A 21,769-nucleotide genomic window follows, 5' to 3' on the forward strand; every position below is an offset into this window, starting at 1 on the left:
ATCCTTGGCTAAAAGATGTTGGGTTAGAGTGATTCTGTAATCGTTACTTCTCTGTATGAACTGTACTATTGCCAGGTTGTTTGTGAAAGACGAGGTGCCATTGTGCTTCAGCATTTGCTCTATGTGTGTGTGGGGAAACCTACAGACCGTGGGCTGCTAATTGTATGTAACCTTGACGGGCAGAGTTCATATCGCTTTGTAATGAACATGTTGTTATGTTTGGGGTTGGGAAGACTGAGGCACAAGGAGATGAACTGATTTAACCAACACCCCAAAGATTAGTAAAAGTGATAGGAACATCAAGTAAGCCCCTGTCTGGTAATTTCTTTGCCAGGGAATACAGGGACATTTTGGAGCTCTTCCATCCCCAATGGAAGGTGCTTGACTATGAAGGCAGTAACAAGCTACTTCTATAACTTTTTTTCCCATTATTTACTGTATGTGTTTCTGCTACTCTACATTATAGAATAAGAAAAAAAAAATAAGAGGAAAGCTGACTTTACTTCTTGGACTCAGTTGTTTTCCACACCAATGAACCATTTTAAAATTAAAAAGAAACCAGCAAAATTTTTCAAGATCCCAGAGAAATGAGTGTCTTCACTTAGATATCGCAGTACAGAAGACCAGACCCCTTCAACAGTTTTTAGAAAAATCCATGAAACTGGTGCAGAAGATTGGCCTTTTTTTTGGAGTAAAAGCAAAGCATTAACATATCAATGAGGCAGGAAAAGAACCATAAAATAAATTATTAAGGAAGGAAACTTCCCTACTGGTGACTCACAACAGTGAAATCCTAGATATCCTGAAGTTAGTAGTAATGAATTTTGTCAGCCTTTTTTTGCCCAGATGGATTCTGCTAGAAGAAAACATGCTAATCCAGAGATTTGGTGGCTTCCTGTAAAAGACATAAGAACGCAATAAGAATACATCAGGATGAGTTCTGTGGTTATCAGCTTTTACTTTTGTTTATTGAATTAATCAGCATCACTTTGGGATTCCTACCGTAATGTTCTAAGCATCTGTGCTTTTTGTTGTAGTTGATTGCTGTTAACACTGTGCGTTATCTTTTACCAGCAAGAGTCAATTTAACTCAGTTCCAAGTCTTTTAACTTATAACAGATGGATCAGAAAGTCAAGCCTAGAAAAGCAGCTACAAATATGACAGCGTGACGTAAAGCTTTTATGAGCAAAAGCCTGTGTCTCTGGGTTACTTGCTGTGCACTCAGGTTTTCCGAATATCAAACACTGAACAAAAATTCTTGTATTCATTTAGAGAATCTGCCAAAATAAAAGAGCAATGGTTCATTTATGTCAGCCTTCATACAGCTGAGGAGCTATAAAAATGTCTAAAAATAACATAATTTAAAATGGTGCTTGCAGTTTCAGATATCTTGGTACTTTCACATTTCCAGTGAGCGCTGGGAACAGGAAATGTCCTGAACTTATTGGCAGTCTCCCCCTCCAGCCCTCAGTCCAGACTTGTCTCTCCTCCAGTCTTGGCAAGGTGAACAGGAGGAGCCCAAGGACTTGAACAGGATCCTCTAAGGGGAGTAGGAGGACTTACCTTCTGGTAATTGTTTTCTTTACACATTGCCTCTTTGGGTGAGTTTGCAGTTTGGGAGGTTGGGCCAAGATTTCCAGGAGGAACACAGTGGCATGCAGCTGGTACTGCCAGAAGTGCTTGATAAAATAATTTATGATGTGTCTGTGTAACTTACAGTACTCAGGACCACCATGAAAGGAAAATAGTTAATGGATACAGAAATCAAAGTTTGACATAAAATAGTTTGCCAAGTTTCTAGTGATCTGTTGTTGGGACAGTACAAGGGTCAGTTATTGTTACAGTGGCTTTTTTCCAAGAAGACACAGGGAGTTTGTTTCTGAGACCACTGCATTACAGTGTCCTTTCAGCATGGGAGGATGCTTCCTTCGCAGATCAGAACATCTGCAGAGCTGAACATCAAATATGACACATAATGGAATGTTCAATTTCTCTTGAAAAGACCCCTGGGTCTGGTTCAGTACGATCACAGAAGAAAGGTAAGATCTTCTATGTCTCGTCTTTGTGGCCTGTGACTTAAAAACCCTCTCTTTTGACAAGGAACCAGCTATCCTTAGAAAATTTCCGGTATTACGGAGCAGGCCTGTGTTGTTAGCATAGCAAATATGTTATTTTCTGCCAAGCAATTAGCATGTCTACCTGATATTTGGCTCATGCAGATACGTTAGCTCTGCCACTGATCTGCAGATTGGGTGGAACCTTGATAATTATAGATAATTACAATGATCCATTACAGATAATTGTGGAACAGCAGGCCAAATTCCTCTCTGCAGTTGCTCCACTTAACCCTGATGGTGTTAACACCATGGTTTGAGTGTCAAGCGAAGCTTCAGCCTCTGTATCTGCATACTGCAGCCTGCTTGTGAGTAAACAAAACTTTCTAGGTCAGGAGTTCATCAGTTACGGCATCAACCACATCTTAGTGCTTGAGATACTCACGGACCCATTGCTCATGGATATGACCTCATTATTAGGGATGTAGCCAATCTTCCACCTTCAAAAGCTTCCCACAAGAAAGAACACCTTGACAAAAATAGAGCAGACTGTGTTTAGGAGAAAGTTGAAACTTAAAGCAGTGTATTTCGTCTTTTGCAGCTGCTGCTGTAACAGTTAATTGCTTGCTCCTAACCAGGTCATAGATGTTTTCCCAGCCACACTTCATCCCACCTGCCATGCCAAGGCTGCACCGGAGGCTTCATTTCCAGCCACTGGGCCGTCTGCAGGTGCAGGGAAAGCTTTAGCTGTTCCTGAGGCATGTGCCACTCAAGGGACTAGTAAATTGCTTAGGGAAAAGGCAGAGGGAGCCAGCTGGATCTGGCCAATAACTGGCAATTAGACTACTTAGGGTTGATTAATGAGAGAGAGGCTACTCTAGATTTACCTTTCTAAAGGATGAGTTACACCAAAGATAAAGCCATTCAGCTATAGCAGAAGCAACGCTGCAACCTGTTGGAGGGATGTTGAATCTCCTGTCTGAAGACTTACACTACTCTCCAGCTGGTAAAGATAAGAGACTAGGAGAAAGAGCTTATCAAATGCAGTCATTTAACACTTCTCGTGCCAAAAGCACCAGAGAAAGCTGATGATTTGCCCAGAATGGTTAATTCTCACAGAAGAGAAAGGGAGACACATCTTAATAGCATAGTAACCAGGGAATAGCCTGAACATGCAACGATGAAGGGAAGGGTGATTTCATTAGGAGCTCAAAGGTCTGCTTTGCAAGGGTGCTGGCCATCTGCAAAGACTGTTTCTTAAGCTGAGTGATATTTTTTCAGCCTCTGAGGACTAGGAAGTGAAAGAATGAAAGTTAGCAGCAGCTGCTGAGTGCTTTGTGTTTTAGTTTGGTTGGGTTTTTAAACTTGGTCCATTCACTGAAGAACCAGACCCTCTGCACATTTTCCCATCCCTGGGAGCCCGTGTAGCAGCAGCACTGGGGGATGCGGCACCAAAAGGCACCCAGCAACAGCCGTATTGACCAAATGGTACCCAACGTACCCTTCCAAAGTACTCACAGCAATGGTACCGATACAGCAGATGAATCACACAAACAGTACGGTGCCACAATTTGCCTTGAAGAGAGCTTTGCAATCATTCAGGAAAGGCTACAATCAACAGCATTTAGTTGTAGGAAGGTATTTTCTTTGCCTGCGTTAGGATGCGGTATTAAATAAGGTGCTGCTATGAACTACTGAGCTACTGCTGATGTCAGTAAGAGTGGGACTGATGAATTAGGCAGAAAAACTGTCATATAATTTGCTAACGCTTGTCATCAGCACCACAGTCAACTTGGCCGTGTTACAGGTCTTGATTGTTCTTTTATCAACAGTAGAAGAATGTCATGAGGATTTCCTAAACATAAAAGGGTTCAGATGAAGGAATTCTCTTAAAAATCATTTACAGTACCTCGAAGAAGCTTGAATATGAGATGGCTTTAGTCCAAACCATGTGCTTGTATCGACACACATACAAACAAATAAAACTGCTCATGAGTTCTGGGCTTTGGGCAAATGTTTTGATTTTTTATTATTAAAACAATGAACATTTGAAATACTGTAACACATTGAACTAAAACATAATTACACAGACATCAAAAAGTTTACAAGCAGATATAGAGAAAAAAGCAGAAGAAATCTGGAGTTTAACAGTCTTGTGAGCTTCCCTTACTCTCCTTCATTCTTCTTTTTTTTGGGGAGAGAGGATGACAGAGGTTATCTTCAATGCTAAACAAAGACCTGGGGCAACATGCTGGCCCCAGTGAGGTCAATGAATGTTTTTCAACAGCTTCAGAGACAGCAGAACTTCACTCGTTACCCACCTACTCATTAACACATCTTCTAAATCCTTGAACTTGCTGTACTTGTTTCTCCAGCGAAGCCATGTATTTTCTCATTATGCACCCGGTCCAGATCAGTTACTTTGCAGATAAAAGTAGCCCTTTTGGTCTATTCAGTCCATTCATAAACTGGCTATATTTCCCCTACACTGAGACACAAACACCAATTTGTACAGATTCCAGACAACGGGCTGCTGAGTGGTATCAGTTAAGATTACCCCTCACCTGTCTGTCTGAAACAATCTTGCTGTGCTAAATTTCCGGGCACACTCTATAGCTACCCCAAAAATCCCAGCACAAGAGAAATGTCCTTTAGCATATAAGTAGCTAGACTCCAAATGCAAATACATTGCTTCTCTGAAGGATACAGCTGCTTTGACAGCTATGCAACAGATGAAGGCTATCAGGTAAAAGTGTTGAGCTGCAGTTGAGGCTCAGATGAGCCAGCATCAAGGACTGGGTGGCTGCAGTGGCAGAAGCACAGAGCTCTCCTCTGGCTCAATGATGCAAACAGAAGTGCTGCTGTAGCAGTGTAAAGCCAATGACATCCCTGGTTACTCAGTGTTCTCTGTGAAATGAGTTTCCCAGCATCAGCCCGATGTTTATGAACACATACACGTTTAACATGCATTAGGAAGGTAATCTTCCTGTACAATATCCAAAGGCAAAATGCAGGTGGAGATTTGACAATCATTTTCTCATCCTTTGAGGCAGCACTTCTAGGATGGGTCCGGTGGAGGCACTGTCTCAGGACCATCTAAGAAGCCCTCACAGCTACCACCAGAGCTGCAGTTCCTCTAGGGATAAAGGGCTTCACCTTTAGTGGTGTCAGCTCAACGCTATTTATCAACCACAGTATTAAATCGTAACACATTCCCTCCTCCATACTATAGGCCCTCTGACAACAAGAAATACACACTCTTCAGTAAATACTAAAATGACATTTTTAAAAATTTCATTCACAAATTTAGTTGATATCAGAATATTTAAATAACAAAATGATAAAAAACTTCCAAACATCAGATTAAGAAAAATGATTTCAAAAAGTTACTTCAGTCTACTATAAATACAAATGCAACATGCTTTGGACATACAGACTTTAAACTTTAGCCCACCATGAAATCTGAGGAGAAAAAAAGGACTTAGACCCTCCTTCCCTAATAAGTTTAAAACCTCCTCTAGAAATTTTCCCTTGTGGAGCAAGCTAGCGTGACCAAGGGTGAAAAGTATAAATGCATCAGGGTGTGAGGCAAAAGTCTGATGTAGCAGCCAACAAGGATTTCAAAGGTTTAGGAGGTTTGAGAAAGATCTGTGTTATTCTCCCTGTCTCTGAACAGTGCTTCCTTCTGTAGATTAGTAGCCTGTTGATGAGCAGCTCTGCAAAAATGCCAGAGACCAGACCAAGCTGGTGGACCTGCCATAGAACTAAAGTACAATCACGGTCAGGTACCACCCGACCATCTCTACAATTGGCAAATAGCATTACAAGTTGACAAACAACATGACAGTGAAGAACCAAAAGGACTTAACGCAACCAGTCAAAATCCATTCAATAGCTTTTAATCAAGGGCAGCGATTTGTAATGAACAGCCACTCTGTTTCATTGCCACCTCCTGTGCACAGTGTGCTCATTCTCTCCGCTCTGTCACACACTCACTCTCTGTGGCTCACTGCTCCTCTTCTCCTCTTCCTCTCACTGGGAAGTCTCCTAGAGCCTCTCTACTTCGGGCTCAGCGCGGCATTGCAGAAAGCAGAATCCTTGCAGCTCATCGGCATGCCTGCCCCGTTGAGTTGTCACTGGCAGCTGCACAGCTCCCTCAAGTCTCTTTCTTCATTTTCTTCCTCTTCCTCCTCTCCTTTTTTCCAGGTACACCTGCTATAGAAACAACAGGGGCCAGTGCACAAACCTTCCAATCAAATCCCCGGGAACTGTTGGCTTTTCACCTGAAGAAGGGTATTTTGAGGTTTTTAGACACGTTTTATAAGGGCCACCTGCTCAGAAGGGTAATCCAAACTCACAGGGAGGGCTCTGAATGTTTTTAGTGGGCTCTGAGTCACACATACATTTGCTTCTGTTTCATGTTTTAAAGCGCTGTGCAAAAATTATTCCCACTAAAGGCAATAGCGCTTTTGTTCATTAACTCTGGCAGGAGCAGGAACAGGTATTTGTCACAGAAAGAAATATAACGGTCTCTCTAAGAAATAACACATGCAGCTAAAGGAAAAGCATTTTGCATATTCTCTTAAAATTGCATTTGTGAACACCTCTTAGATTATGCATTATTCTGAGTCCAAAATTCATCAGATGTTCAAAAACAATCACTTACTGTTATTGGGTGAATTATTCGCAACGTCCAAGGATTTTTTGAAGGAAGCACAGACAACATCACTGCTACATTTTGTAGATATCAAGTCCCTTGGGCCTTCTTCCAGTCCTGTTTTCAAACCTTGCTGGGGCTTAATTGAAACAATATGCTTCACTAAGCACATGAGTTAAACGAAGCATATGCAAGTACAAAATATGAGAGAAAATGTCATTATTGGAGGGAATTGGGGTATTTAAAGAAACTGCAGGACAAATTACTATTTAAATGGTTAGAATATTCTGGCATGTCATCTATCTACCTCCTGTTCATTTGTTTTAGAAGAGATTAAAGTACTGAAATTGTCTTTCATTATGATCTTTCCCCTCGTTTTCCCCCATGAATAGCAAGATATATTGAAGTGAAAATACTGCAATTGTATGGTAAGACTGAAGGCTGAGATGCGACTTGCAATTGCTAAGTGAAGACAGAAATCCTGGAGGCAGCACAGGGAGCATGATGAACAAATTTGTGTCTGGCTTTATAAGTAATTTCATTTTTTTATGTCCAGCTTTAAAGGATGCGCTTGTACATCAGCAGACACCAGCTCATGTACAGGCTGACCTGTAGCACAAACTTCTTTTGGTCCATCATAAACATCCCAGAGGAGTCTGAACAACACTATTAAGTTTATTCATTAAGGTATCCACAAAGCTAAAGCAACTAATTGGATGTGCCAGAGAGAGAGTGGCCTGGCAGCACTCCCGTAACTAATGGGCTGTCCTAATGACCATGTGGATTGTGGTCAGTGAGTTAGTTAAAAGCTTTTCCCTTAAAATGGGAGCATCAGGAGTTCAAGGAGCAAAATTGTCCCAAGAATCAGGAGAGACCGCAGTGGGTGTGAGGGGAAGATAAATGATACTACACAGCTGTACGAGTCCAGAACAACATATTCAGTGACAAGACACTGAAAAACAATTAAGACATTTTGGGGTTCTGCCCATCCCTTTCTTATTTCACTGAGCAGCAAGGATATCATAGGCAAGGACTGGTCCAAACCCTAGTCAACACTGTGTTCCTTTGTACTTCCCATCTCCAATGAGCTGACATTTTCCACAGCCTTTCTCTGTTGCACTATTTTTCTCTCATTAAGCTTTTCACTGGTATAAGACCGGTCTCTCTTTATCTTCACTGGCTTTTGGGAACCACCTTTGCACTATTATTCATATCTCCAGGTGGCCTTATGCCATAGATAAAACACAGCCTGGTTGTACAGTAAACTTGGATTGCATTTGTCTGAGAAAGCATTTTTTCTTCCATGATTAAAGCCATCTGCTCCTCTCTGCATCGCAAAATCAAACTGTTTAGTAAATGTGTTGGGGAATACCGTGTTGCAAAAATCCCCAGTCACTGGGCTCCCCCTTCCTTTATGGGAGGTCAGGGAGAAAGGAGAAGAGAAGAGGAAGCCAGAAGATGGAGGGGAAGAAAAGCCCCCATCTTAGGTCATGTCATCCTAATGAGAAGACATTCCCCTTTGCTCTTGGAAAACCGAACGCTACTCTGGGAATAAAAAATACTCACATGCCTCGGTCCCACTCCACTCCTTGTCTCCTTCACTTCAATTCTTTTCTTTTTCCGCTGTGTTTTGCTTTCGAGTCCAGAAAGGCAGAAATGAAGGCCTGTTTTGCTTTTTGTCAAGTCCTGAAAGCATGAGATTTTATAAGAGGAGGCCTGGCATGGCCAATTCATGTTTTTTTTGCAGGAAAACTGATTACCTCCAGGAGTGTGCTCTGACAGTGTGTCTCTCTGGATAGGGCGTGCACCTAGGTTTATGACAGCTATTTGCAAAAAGCTCAGGATGCTCTTCCCACTACTGCCAAAGAGGGACACTACCCTGGGCTTCTAGAAAGCATTTAAACAGCAAGCTTTCTGCTCCTGCCTCTCCACCACTGTACCATTATCAGCAAGCCCTCTCACTCGAATAAACACATCCCAGCCACCTCGGGTGGTGTGAAAGCTGGTGTCAAATATGGACTCTACAACTCTTTTAAGCCGCAGGTATTCAGGAAGGTCAGCAGGAGTAGAAAGAGTTCATTCACGAAGGGTGACAAACAGCCGATGTTTGCTGCTCAGGACAGCAATGCCATCCAGATGATGAACCCCAAGAACCAGCCAATTGCCCCAACCCACCTCATACATCCTGTAAATGTATTCCCCAGCTCCAGCTATCTCAGGCAGGTTGGGAGAGTGACCATGCCAAGCACCTCCTCGCCGCGTGAGAAAGCCCCTGTGGGTGGAGGAGCCCAACTCTAGGGCTGGACTGGATACCCCGGTCTGGCTAAGACTGACTCCAGTGAAGCTGGTTCTGCTCGGTCACCAACACTACTGCCTCACCTTCTCTTTCTCATCCTCTCTCTGGTGCTCCTCTTCTCCTGTCCAATTTCCCCACTCTTCCGTGGGAGCCTTCCAGTCAGAGTCAAGGTCAATCGCTGAAGGATCGTCTATTAGGACAAGCATATGAATGAGTTATGTTCTAACCCATACTACTTCCCAGGCTCATACTAGTAACCAAAACACTGCAAACCATATCTGTCATCTTCCTGCTTGCCAATGGGATGTCTGCGTGTGCGTGTATGCACATGCATCTTAAATATATATAAAAAAAGTCTACATTCCCAGCTAATTCCCAATTATTGACTGCACTCTTCAGGACAGGAGGAAAACTAAAGGAAGGCAGAAAAACAAATACAGGAACAAAAGGCCTTCCAGCCTGTGCTTCAGTAAAACAACCTTTACAAAACTAATAGCATGGTTTGGCAAATGTTTTCATTTAATTCCAGGGAGGAGGATTCAGGTGTATCCAGAAACAGTGGCAGTGACGGCAGGCACCCCCACTCGCTGCAACAGACCATCTTCAGGGCAATTATTTGTATGGGAGAATAATCTTAGCAAAGGATTTGTGCATTTGTTAATGCTCTCACTGACTTTTCTTTCCTGTAAAAAAAATAGTACCAAGTGCATTTTTTACTTCATCTCCTTCCATTTGCTTTTCGTGAATGTAAGCCAGAAAGGCACCAACATGACATAAATGTCCAAAGCTCTCTAACATACAACTCTAAATATGCATCAAACAGATAACACCTACCCTGCATCAATTCTGATCATTTCATGGGGTCTAGACAGAAAAATTTTGAAAAAATGTGTATCTGGCCACAAGCCCTCAGCTGCCCTCCACAAAGCACTGGCAAATGATCCTCAGGCAAAAAGGCAAAACAGACCAGCCTTAATTCTTTGCTGAAATTGAATGAGATGCAAAAAGGCAGATAAATCAGCATAAGATGTTGAAAGGACTACTTGATTATTTTTTAATGGTTTGAATGCAACAGTCTTAAGTCTTATCCTAACAGGGAGAAAGCCTTTCAAAACACAATATATAATAACAACTCTTAGCTGATTACATCTCTTAAAACAAAAAAAAAATATTAAAAAACCCAGGCTGGGTGGAAAAACTTCTAGTTGAAGCAGGGCCAAACTCAAAAGTATGCTAGGGGTGATAAATGAAAACTGTTTCCCAAAAAGTTGCTCTTTCCACTTTGCTGCCAAATGTCACAAACATGATTATAAACATTGCTTAAGTTTCTTGGTTTATAGTCCATGCCCTCCATAAAGACAATATTTCTTTCCTTCTTCAAAGGCTACAGGAACAAATATTTTCTCATGTATTCCCTAAAAATTCCAGTGTAGGTATTTCAGGTAAATAAATGGATCTATATTTGAGAGATGCACATTATACATGTGTTCTGTACTCCAGAACTGGAGTATCATGTCCAGTTCTGGAATCCCCAATGTAAGAAGGATATGGAACTGTCGGAATGGGTCCAGAGAAAGCCATGAAGATGACCCGGGGGCTGGAGCACCTCCCATACAGGCTGAAAGAGTTGGGGCTGTTCAGCCTGGAGAAGGGAAAGCTCCAGGGAGACCTTATAGCGACCTCCCAGTACCTGAAGGGGCTACAGGAAAGGGGGGGAGGGACTTTTTACAAGGGCATGGAGTGACAGGACGAGGGGGAATGGCTTTAAACTGAAGGGGAGAGGATTTAGATTAGACATTAGGAAGAAATTCTTCACGATGAGGGTGGTGAGGCACTGGCACAGGTTGCCCAGGGAAGCTGTGGCTGCCCCATCCCTGGAGGTGTTCAAGACCAGGTTGGATGGGGCTTGGAGCAGCCTGGTCCAGTGGGAGGTGTCCCTGCCCATGATTGAGGGTAGGAATTGGATGGGCTTTAAGGTCCCTTCCAAGCCAAACCATTCTATGAGCCTATGATTTACAACTCAGATGTCTGTAGAACAGTGTAAGCTGCAGCATGGGATAGCACCACCAAAAAAGCTTCTGCTGCTTCTCTCCAGTTAGGTTACATGAGGGTCTGGCTCACAAATTCTGGAGGATTTAGCTGTTGTGGTTGAAGACAATCCCAACCTGTGCTCTCCACCACATATCTATGCCTGAAGGCACATCAGGGTGAGGACACAGCAAGTCCCAGTTCTGCAGCCCATGCAGGCACACTGCCTCTCCACTAATATGCTACACATGTGCCATGACAGCAAAAAATATAGGCAAAACCAGGCTGCTCTTACTAGAGAGGAGGCAAATTCTGGCTGCCAGGAAAGTACACAGCATGATGCAGGGACTGGTGAAATGGCACTGAGACTTCAGGAATGACAGTCCCTTCTGAGCTGCCCAGCAGCAGCTCTGCCGATGGATGTTCTCATGGGTGTGCAAGCAGAATGGACTGTAACTTACAGAAGGCACGCTGGAAGCCACGACTATCGTTTTCACTAATTTAAGCTCCAGTCTCTTAAACAGTATATTTATGTACTTATTTTTAAGCTTGAAGATACTTTTAATGGCTAAATTTCTGCAATGGATTTATGTTCATGCTTCACCTCCACCACGCAGGTAGGCATGAAGCTCAGCCAGGTGGCGTGATTCTACCTTATCTCGGAATTTCTCTTCCCAAAGCATTATATCCCAGAGGTGTTAAAATCAACTATAAGTGCAATATAGAATTCTTTACAATTTGCTGGATTTTATGGGAAAATAGGATGAAATGTACTTATCCTAGAGCTTTCGTTTAAAACCTCTCCTGTTGCGTAGCGTGCAGCTGGGTGTAGGAGTCCCTCATTTGACACCTTCCCCTAGAATAATTCAGTAGATGAAAACATATCAACTAAGTCCCAGACTGAAGACTTTTTGAAAGAAGATGCTTATTCCCATGAAACAAAGGAATTAAAATTCATTTTAACCCCAGGACAGAAGAAAGGATGGGAGTCAGGAGACATGGGAGTTTTCTGAAGGTTCCAGGAAAGATTTGCATTGGCAATCAAGAAGGATTCATTGGGAAGATGCCAAGTCACAGGTAAAAAAAGCAGCACTCATGGTCATGAGATGCACTTCATTTGTGAAGCAGAACGTGGGTCTTCTGAGACTGGCGTGTGCTGCTGCCGAAACACAAGTACATTGCATTCAGAAGCAGATGCATGGGATAAAATTAGTATTTGGTTGCCTTGGAACCAGACGCAAGTGCTCTAAAACAGCCCGGCTTGCTGCATTGTGCAGGTTCCACATTTTGTAACAGCAAAACCAGCCACAGCCTATCACGCGTTTTGTGGAACAGCTAAGCATAAGTATATAAATAAAACCAAAGGGCAGCGGCAGACGTGTGGCAGAGGTGCACAAAAGTAGTATTGGGAAACACGTGCAAGCAGTAAAGCTGTTGAGGTACAGCACAGGAGGCAGAGCAGGAGGATCCAGAATAACTCTGCAGAACAAGCAAGAAAGGTGCCTGGAGAAGCTACAGCAGTTCCTGGGTTCAAAAATAAAGTGAATTATGTCAGAAGCAGAAGAGATCCACCCCTCTTTCTTTTCTCTTCGTGGCAGGGATGAAAAGTGTGCAAATACTAATGATGAGCAGGGAAAATGACGGTGAAATAAGTTGCCCATCTTGGGGCTCATGGAAGAGTCCCGACCACCTCAATCTCCCGGTGGGACCGAAGGGACTGCAGCCATTGGTACTAACCATGTGGCTTCAGCTGCAAGACAATGAATACCCTGGCTAATGAAGGCTTATGTTGCTAAGGATTAATTGTTTGAATATGCCGAGACAATGACTGATGACAGAATGAGGATTACAGAATCACTGAGGTTGGAAGGAGTCTTCGGGGGATCTGGTCTTATCCTGCTGCTCACAGCACGCTCAGCTACAGCAGGTTTCTCAGGGATGTAGCTGCCTGGGTTTTGAATATTTCCAAGGGTGGAGACTCCACAATCTCTCTGGGCAACCTCTTCCTCTGCCTAACAACCCTCGCCATAAAAAAAAAAAAAAGAAACCTTTTTCTTATTTATATGTGGAATTTCCTGTACTTCATTTCATACCCATTATCTATTGTCCACTCTCTGGGCAGACCGCAGGCGACCAATCCATCAGGTGTTCATACATGTAGATGGATTCTGCTGGTTCCATACCAGTACATCCATGCCCATCTTGTACTGCAGCACCCAGAAATCGTCACAGAACTCTTGATGTGACGATGATTAGGAATTAACCATCAGCAACATTTATCATTAATGAATGTCAGCCTCTCAGTGTGTTCATTTGAAACCAGCAGTTTATCAATCTTTTAAACACTCCCATATCACAGTGACTGTTTGGTTCCCTAACTTCTTCTCTCCCTATATATATATATGCTTATATATATATATATCTATACCTATATATGCTTTCGGTTGTGACAGCATTTAAGCCTCAAACCTTTTGTGAGTTAGGCTGTTATTATTACTAGTACTTCACAGAAAGATAATCCCAATGCAGAGCCGGGAGCCGGCTAAGGCTGCTCCGTGAGCTGTGGCGGAGGCAGGAGTCCAGCTCCTTCTTCTGCATCAGCCCATCACGGAACAAAGAGATTCATTATATGTACTGATCCAGATTTGATAAAGTGACCGCAGCTCATATTCAGGTTATGAATGGCATTTTTTTTCTTTGTAGTTCACAGGCCTACAAGATCTAACAGGCCTTGTTTAACTGTCAAAGAGCTCATTTTGCCTGCAGCGCAGACCTTAATGCCAACCATTACCTCATCTAAATTCAGGGAATACATGTTCGCGACACTCCCCTCTGCATCAATATCAAGGCTGATGATTCAAAGCGAAAAAAAACTACTACTGGTAAGAAGCAAGCTGTAAGGCAGGCAGAAATCCCTCCACTTCTGCTTTCAATCAAAATACGTCTGCTTCCACATTTGCAAAAGCAAGCTGCTGAATTTGCTCCTGTCTGTTCTGCTCTCAGACAGACGCGACACCGAAAAAAAGGAGAAGCTCTGCTCGGCTTTGCAACTGCAGATCAAACCCAGAGTGTGCCAAGTGTGACCTGTGCTGAGTGGGAAGCTACAGTGCCTCCCTCCTTCCCGCATGGGCGAGTCTGGGCTCAGACGTTACAAAGAGCCGGGCGCTCACCAGCAGCAACGTGGCGGTGAACAAACACCGCGCTAAGGGAGGAGAGTGCTTGAGGCTGAGTTTTTTGTTTGGTTTTGTTTTTTATAAAGCAAACTATGCTATTTATAAAAGCCTCTGAGGGCCGTGCTGATGCATCTGCTGTATCTCAGGGCAGAAAATGACTGCAGTCTTTTCTCCTCAATGCGTTCAACCGCTGCTGGTGCTCCTGTAGTGAAGGCAATCAGCAGCCAGAGCAGGAAGGGATCTGCTTGGCTTGTCAGACATCAGTCCTGCAAGAGCAGGGTAAGGCCTCCTAACAACAGGGATATAAATAGATACTTCACTTGATCCTGACCAAAAGTTCAAGAGCAAAGGCCATCTAACACCCGCACTTTTCGTGCCAAATTATTCCAGCCACTCAGGACTCACACTGGCCTTTCGAGCAGGTTTTACGTGCTAAAAAAAAAAGACAACAACATTATAAAATAATCATAAAAATAATAAAATCCTCTTTGCCACAGTTCACTGGTGCTGGATTCTGCACCTGGGGCTGGATATCACAGAGGAAATTTTAAGTTTGGCAAGGAAATCCCATGCTCTAGCAGCACCCTGTCCTGTCCTCCCCGTGGCTCTTCCCTGGCCACCCCACTGAGCCCAGGCTGGGGGCTGCCTGGAATGGGACCCCTCAGCTCCACCTTCTCCACTCGACAATGGTAGGAAGGGGAACACAATGCTTCAGTTACAAAAAACCAAACCCAACTTTGAATTCGTTTTGCAAATTTAGTAATCTGAGATGATTGCTAACACGTGGTTTTATTTGAAGGACAGAGACCATATTGTTGCCTCAGGCTCAGGAAGTCCCTGACCCACTCTCTGCTGGGTGTGGGGAGGGACGTGGCAGGGATTGCCCTGTGCTTGACCTGTATCTGTGCTTATCTGCCGGCAGCTCCTCGAGGGAGGACACTGGGCTATAGGAGCATTCCAACAGCCTCCCTACAGCTGACCTTGCAGCTCTAATTACGCTTTGCACAGCAGTATCGTAGAATCACAGAATGGTTTAGGCTGGAAAGGACCTTAAAGATCATCCAGTTCTGACACCTCACACTAGAATAGGCTGCTCAAGGCCCCATTCAACCTGATCTTGAGCACTACGGCTTCCCTGGGCAACCTCTTCCAGTGTCTCACCGCTCTCTGTGTATGTATGTGTTGAATAAGACTGCACCAATCACATCCCTTTTTTGTCGCCTTCTAAGTAAAAACATAAATAAATTGCATGTTCTCACCCTTTTCAAGGGTCCCCAAGCTCGCAGCAGCTTTGAGTACCTGCCCAAAACCAGACCCAAACTGAATTTCTCTCTTAGCTCTGCCAGCCTTGTGTCAGGTGGGAAGGGAACCCTGAGTTTTGAAGCTTAGAAAACAGACTGAAAAGGTTATTAGCATTAGTACACTTGTCTTTCAGTAGAAAATGAGCGGATACGTACCCTGCCCCTGCCATGCATCGTCTGCAGGGAGGAATGTCAAGCTGGTGTGCCAACAGCATCTGGAAGGACTGTCCTCAGATGATTTACTCTTCATGTTATCTGCATACAGAAAAATAATCTTTTTTAAAATAAAAAAAAACCCAAAACCAACCCCAAACCTAAAAGATAATCACATATGTATATTCACGTTATTAAAATCAATTAATCATGGCTTTATCTGCTTGCTATGTCACGATGCCTGGATGTTATGCAACTTAAGCCACGCATTAATCTATGCTGCTGGATTTATTAATGAGGGTTGGATGAGGACACTATATGCATAAATTACTAAAAACAACCCGCTCGGGAATGGCTACACTAACAACATTCAGAGATGTGACCTTCTGACACATCTCTGTTGGGGATGTAAGAAGGAGCTGTAGTTCCTGCAGAACAAAAGCTGCGTCCAGCGTATACAGCTCCAGCTCCTACTGACTTCAGTGAGAAAGCTTCTGCTCATTCTGACAGAAATCCATAATTACTGTATTAATAACTGCAAGAAACTGAGGGAAAAAGAAGAGTTAAAGTTTTTCTGATTATTATTTTCAACAACTGAAGCAACCCATCGGATTCCTATCTCCCTGAATGACTTCCCTTAGCGCCTTGCTAAGGTCTGTACATAACAGACCAGTGTTTTCTTCATTTCTTTCTCACACAACAGATTTTTTTTTCATCTCTCTGGTCTTTCCTTTCTGCTAAACAACTTCTTTGTTTACGTAGTTTGGCTTGATTTTGTGCTGTATCGATGCAGATGTTAAATATTTCTCACTGTCGAGTACTTGCAGGTTAGGAACTGCTTCAATCCACTGATGTAGTGTTGGAAAATAGATGATAAAATACGGCGTGTATTTTATTGACTACCCTGCCTGGCTATAGAAGTGAATTTCAGCGTTCTGGCGTACAATGCACATGCTGTTTTGTGAGCAGATGTCTATCTATATGTATCTATGCTTTCCTTTAGCATCTCTAAAAGATTCAGGACCAGAGTTTGCATTCAGCAGCCAGTTGTACCTCCAGAAATATTTGAGTTTCTGTTAGGCAGAGAGCGTATGAACCAGAAATGCTCAGAGCCAGGCAGTGAGAAGGACTGACAGGTGCATGGAGCAAAGGGAAAGCCAGAAACAAGGCTCAACTTCATGCAAAACCAGGAGATGTGCCATTCTTCCCAAGGTCGTGCAGAGAGAGGCTCAAGCTGGAAGTCCCTCACTGTGCTAGGCATCCTCTAAGAGGGCCTCTCAAACCTGGGCACTTGATCCCTCCCTAGATCTGAAATTCACTGAACTTGTTGGTCATCAGAACACAACAGAAATCTTCTGTGTGAATAAACCTAACAGAGAAGGAATTTGCTGGGGAGGCAATTTTTGGTTTTTTTTTTCATTTATTCCAAGATGAGACATGAGTTTGGAAAGTGCTCAATAAAACATTCTGAAGTCACTCCTTAAAACACTGGTAGTGCTGGAATACAGATGCAAGCAAGCTCTACAAGGGAGAGTGACTAATAAAAAGTGGCTGCTCCATAAGAAATGACCCGCATCTCAGCAATGAGAATACTTCTAAACCAAGCATCCAAGAAAGTGATAGCAGAATTCACATAGAAGAATTCCGAAGAGAGACCACTCACCTAACTCCCCAGACAGTTCTTGTAAAGTCCCAAAGGTCACAGGACAGGATTTTACTTCTGCAATGTCCCATGTTCCTGCATTTAAAAACCAAACAAGCTGTAAACTAAAATGCAACATCAGATTCACCGCTGGTGACTGCATTTTCTACCTGACACTCCCAATCTCATTACAACTCTCCCATGTTCTCTCCACCCCAAGCCTGTAGCCATTGTTGTTGCTGGAGAAGAATCAAGCAAGGAGAAATTATCTTCTGTGGACAGAGTCCAGCCCTGTTGTCATGTACACCACCTCAGCCCTTCAAAGTGCACACTATAGCAGCACGGCACTCCTTTGGACTTCATCAAATTCCTCACTCATCTGAACTGATGATCCCTTTATGCACCACTGGCAGAAGTTCTTATCATGCATCAGTTTGGAATTCAGCTTTTTGAAAGCCTTAGAGTGAAAATGGTACTAACATCCTCCTCCCATCAACCCTGTACTTTGCAAAAGAAGGACTCTAGTGGAGAAGGCACCTCGTGTAAGGGCGTCCTAACATCATTTTCTGAATCACCAGAGCACTAGATTACTGCTACTGAAGGTGAGGCATTGTACGGGCTCATATACCAATTAGTTCAGCCATCAAGCTCAATTAATTGGTGAGATTGAAAACCAAATGCTCTTGAAAATTAATCAGAAAGCGGTATTGACCACTTTAACTTTTAATTTGTAACTTCCCACCCCACCAAGAAGTCAGGAAGATAAATATAAAAGAGAGATATTAAAGGTCCAATTACCACCTAGTTTTTAATTATTGGTTTTGTTTTAGAATCTACCGTATCACCCACAGTAGCTCTAAAAGACCTTGCTTGGACACCAAAACGTGGCGAATCAGTTGAGAAGAAGATGGGCAACCTGGCACGAGCAGCACAGCACTGACATGGACAGACTACATCCAACTGTCAAAACCCAGAGTGATTTAAAAATTCCCTGCTTCATACTGCTTTGAAACACACAGATATACCCTGAAGGAAGCCTAACTCTGACCATCTGTGGGCACTCTTGGAAGGAAAGGCTTTGGTTGCAAAATAACCAAACACTAAATACCTGTGGGTAGAAAACAATTTGCACTCACAAGAGTCTGCAACACAGAAGAAATTTTTGCCCTGAAGACCCCTCTTTTCACATTGCTGGAAAATAAATGACTGCCAGCAGGGTTCAGAGAGGGCGGACAACACTGAGTGTGTGCAGGACAAATATCAGTAGGGCTGTACTCTGCTGGCCACTGTAATACATGAAGCTTTCCATCTGCAACGTTTGAATGTCGACACTCACCTATGTTGGAAAACACATCCTCTTCTGACTGAGAGCATGCTGATTCTTCCTGTATTGCTCCCAAGACGTTCAATGCAGTCCCATACTCTGCCTTGGCAATGAGAGAACCTTTTCCACTGCCACTGGTTTCCTCTCTGAGTGACCACACCGCTCCCTTCTCATCCCAGTCAAAGGCTGGCTCAGGTGTTGAGCTACCCAGAGTTGCTCTGCTGGGATCTTCTTGGGAATAAAGGTTATCATAGGGTCGTCATTATTTTTAATTACAATGAAGAATTTTTACAGAGGAAACAACAGAGCAAAGCCTGATCCCAACTCATCAGATGTAATGGCAATATTCCAAGTGACATTTTTTACAGATATGATGACAGTAAAGCAGAGCCCGTGGGATGTTCTACTGAAGCAGCAAATGTGAAGGCCATGTAAGAAGAAAGGCACCACCAAGACCAGCAATGAGTCCCACGGGAGATAATGCTGCATGGTAGAGGCCTTGGTCATCCCTCCTTGACTGCACGGGTAGCTCAAGGTCTCCAGAGTCCAGCTGGAAACGCAGAGCAGTAAAGGGACAGAAAGAGAACAGCAAGACCTGCCAGGAAAATAAAAGCAAGCCTCTTGGATGTTGTTAGTTCAAGGCTGCTAGAGACATCGGCAACAGGCATATGGATATTGTAAATAATGATAATTATCTCCGACATCTTTTGTTCCGAAGGACTCCTAAAGCATTTTATGACACCAGCCTTCAGAATGGCAATGCATTTTCCTGGGGATCTAGTGAGGGGGGGACCACTGCTGACATCAACCCCACCATCACACACCCTAATGCTGCTGCTTCTTTCCTGCTAGGAAACAGCAATCAATCGGCGCTTGGCTGCATCAGGGCTCCTTCACTGCTCTGTAACTATCCACAGTAAACAGGACCACCGTGATCACGTTCAGCCAGCTGCACAACCCAGCATCGCACCAAGGGCTTCTGCTGCTTCAACTGCGACTTGGTCTGCTGAGCTCCCTTCCCCTGGGTCGCCAAACCATTTAATGCCTGCATGGGCTTAGTGTTAAACACTACATTCTACACGCGCAGGTGGCACAGCTGGTGCCAACAGGCCACTTACTGTTAAATGGGGACCCATCTACTTTGCTGGAGGGCAAGTAGAAACCTCAGCACCTTAAGCCCTTAGAGACTGTCATGCAGCTATTTCATTCTTGATAATCCAAGAGTTAAAAATCCAAACTCTCGATATTTAATTCTATAAAATCCAAATGATAAAGTGCTCCCAAAATGTCTGTGTATTTTTAGATTAAAATTTTCTGTTCACTTGCCTTTCGACTTCAGTTGAGCATCTGAAAGCACTTTAGATAGTCTTATTGCAGACAGTGCACAAACACCCACATTTATCCAGCTATGTCTCCCAAATCCAAGCTTATATCGTAGCCTCTAAATTACTCTACTATATTAAACTTACAGGTTTTTCTATTATATTGATCATTTTATCACACATAGTTAAAACATTTCCAAATCCCTTCATTCCATGACCTACTTTCATATAGTGGTTATAATAATGTAATTAATAAAAATGTATTTACGTATAAGTGCATGGCAGTCACTTTGAAATCCCCAGAGGAAAAATGTGGAGTGAGCATAAAGCATTGTTTCATTTTATCTCATTAGGATAAGAGTACGTCGCTATTTTATAGTTGTTTACTCTGGGCAGCTTACATTAAAGAACGTGTTTGGAATTGAGCAAATAACACAGATTTTTATATATCCATTATAAGAAAACTTCTCCTGTCAAGTGACACTAAAGCAACAAATCCACACTACACCAAGCCTTTAGCATGTCTAACAGACATTTGCTTTCAAATTCCTATGGGTGAAAGCCTGGAGTAAAGGAGACGTTTCCAAGTAAAAGCTCCCAAAGCTGTCTTCCTAAGTAAACGCTCTAAATGGGTGTAAAGTTTTGCTGCCAGACGATGAACAGAGCAAACAGAAAGGCAAAATGGGAAATGAGGAGGGGTGGCAAGCCTAGCCAGATCAAGTGCATGAACTGAGCACGTACTTTTACCTTTTTGCTTCAACCTTTCCTTCCTTAAGTGTCTCTTTTCTCGGCTGCTGATCTTGGTCTGCCAGACTCCTACAACACAGAGTAAAGTTCATTTGAAGCTAACAAGAAACTTCCTTTACTGCCTTTATTGCTTAGCAGAAAGGTAAATAGCAATCTGATAGTTTGTAATGCTGTAAAAGTGGCATCAGGGCTGCAAGCGCTGCCCTTGTCTTGTGCAGCATCTTGCCTGTGCACAGCCTTTGCTGTCTCTGCAGAAACACATTACATAAGAAATCCCCACGATAAACCTGTCTGTCATGTGTCCTGACTCATGTAACTGCATGTATTCCTCTGTGCTTTGTTGTCAGCCTGCTGTGACACCCCTTTCCCTTGGGCGAGATGTCACAGCAAAGCATCAACCGCCTTGTACGTCTGACAGCAGAGAGAAGATCGTGAAAATCTTCACTGTCAAACAAGGCTTCAATTTACTGGCTTTCTCTAGCTCTGAACACACCCTAAGACTTGTTCTGCGATGTGGAGACCCTCTGCCATGCCGCTGATTTTCACATGCATTCATTCGCATCAACAGGGCCACGTTCTGCCTCCATTCATGCTCTCCATGACCATGGAGAGTCAGGAGAGGGATTGGCACAAACGGTTAACAAAGGAAAAAACACAGTCCCTGCCTTTCACCAAGACGAACTCTTTCTTTCTCTCAAGCATCCCTGAATAGTGTGTGAAACAGCTCAGCTCTTTCATCCGTTAAAAAAACTAAACATGAGTTTGAAGAAAGCCTGTGTTTCCCCTTCTCCTCTGGCAGCCTTGCTCCTGACACCAGGACCTACGGGGAGGACTCCGGTCCCACAGCAGCGAGGGCTTCTCTTGCTCTCACCACCACACTAATCACCTTATAATCTTTTAAGCCTGGAAAAGCTTAGATTGTGTTGTTTTCAACATGATTCTTGGTGGGGGAGGTGGAGAGGGACTCATGGGATGCGGTGTATTTTCCAGTGAAATTCTAGCTCTAGCTTTGCTCGCCTCTGCCAGATTTCTCAGCTTGTAACCAAAGAAAGATCTTGGCTCTGTTTACAG

The 21,769-nt window shown here is 43.3% G+C and overlaps 1 protein-coding gene across 7 annotated transcripts in view; it reads right to left on the reverse strand.

Moving 5' to 3' along the window:
- Positions 1–4,068: 4,068 nt before the first annotated feature.
- Positions 4,069–21,769, reverse strand: part of LOC128851831 (uncharacterized) — a 30,794-nt gene continuing 13,093 nt past the window's right edge. For 2 of the 7 annotated variants that reach the window (XM_054063627.1, XM_054063620.1), the window contains 7 exons: positions 20,693–20,767; positions 18,642–18,860; positions 15,667–17,401; positions 9,092–9,198; positions 8,279–8,398; positions 6,722–6,851; positions 4,069–6,270 (listed from right to left, as the gene is read on the reverse strand). In XM_054063627.1, coding sequence (XP_053919602.1) covers positions 17,259–17,401; positions 18,642–18,860; positions 20,693–20,767 — 437 coding nt within the window. In that variant the 3' untranslated portion in view covers positions 4,069–6,270; positions 6,722–6,851; positions 8,279–8,398; positions 9,092–9,198; positions 15,667–17,258. Of the gene's footprint in view, positions 6,271–6,721; positions 6,875–8,278; positions 8,399–9,091; positions 9,199–15,666; positions 17,402–18,641; positions 18,861–20,692; positions 20,768–21,769 lie in introns of all 7 variants that reach the window. The other 5 variants (XM_054063625.1, XM_054063624.1, XM_054063623.1 and 2 more) reach the window with 5 other exon arrangements.

This window comes from Cuculus canorus, chromosome 3 (genome assembly GCF_017976375.1).
Source record: "Cuculus canorus isolate bCucCan1 chromosome 3, bCucCan1.pri, whole genome shotgun sequence".
NCBI classification, from domain to species: Eukaryota; Metazoa; Chordata; class Aves; order Cuculiformes; family Cuculidae; genus Cuculus; species Cuculus canorus.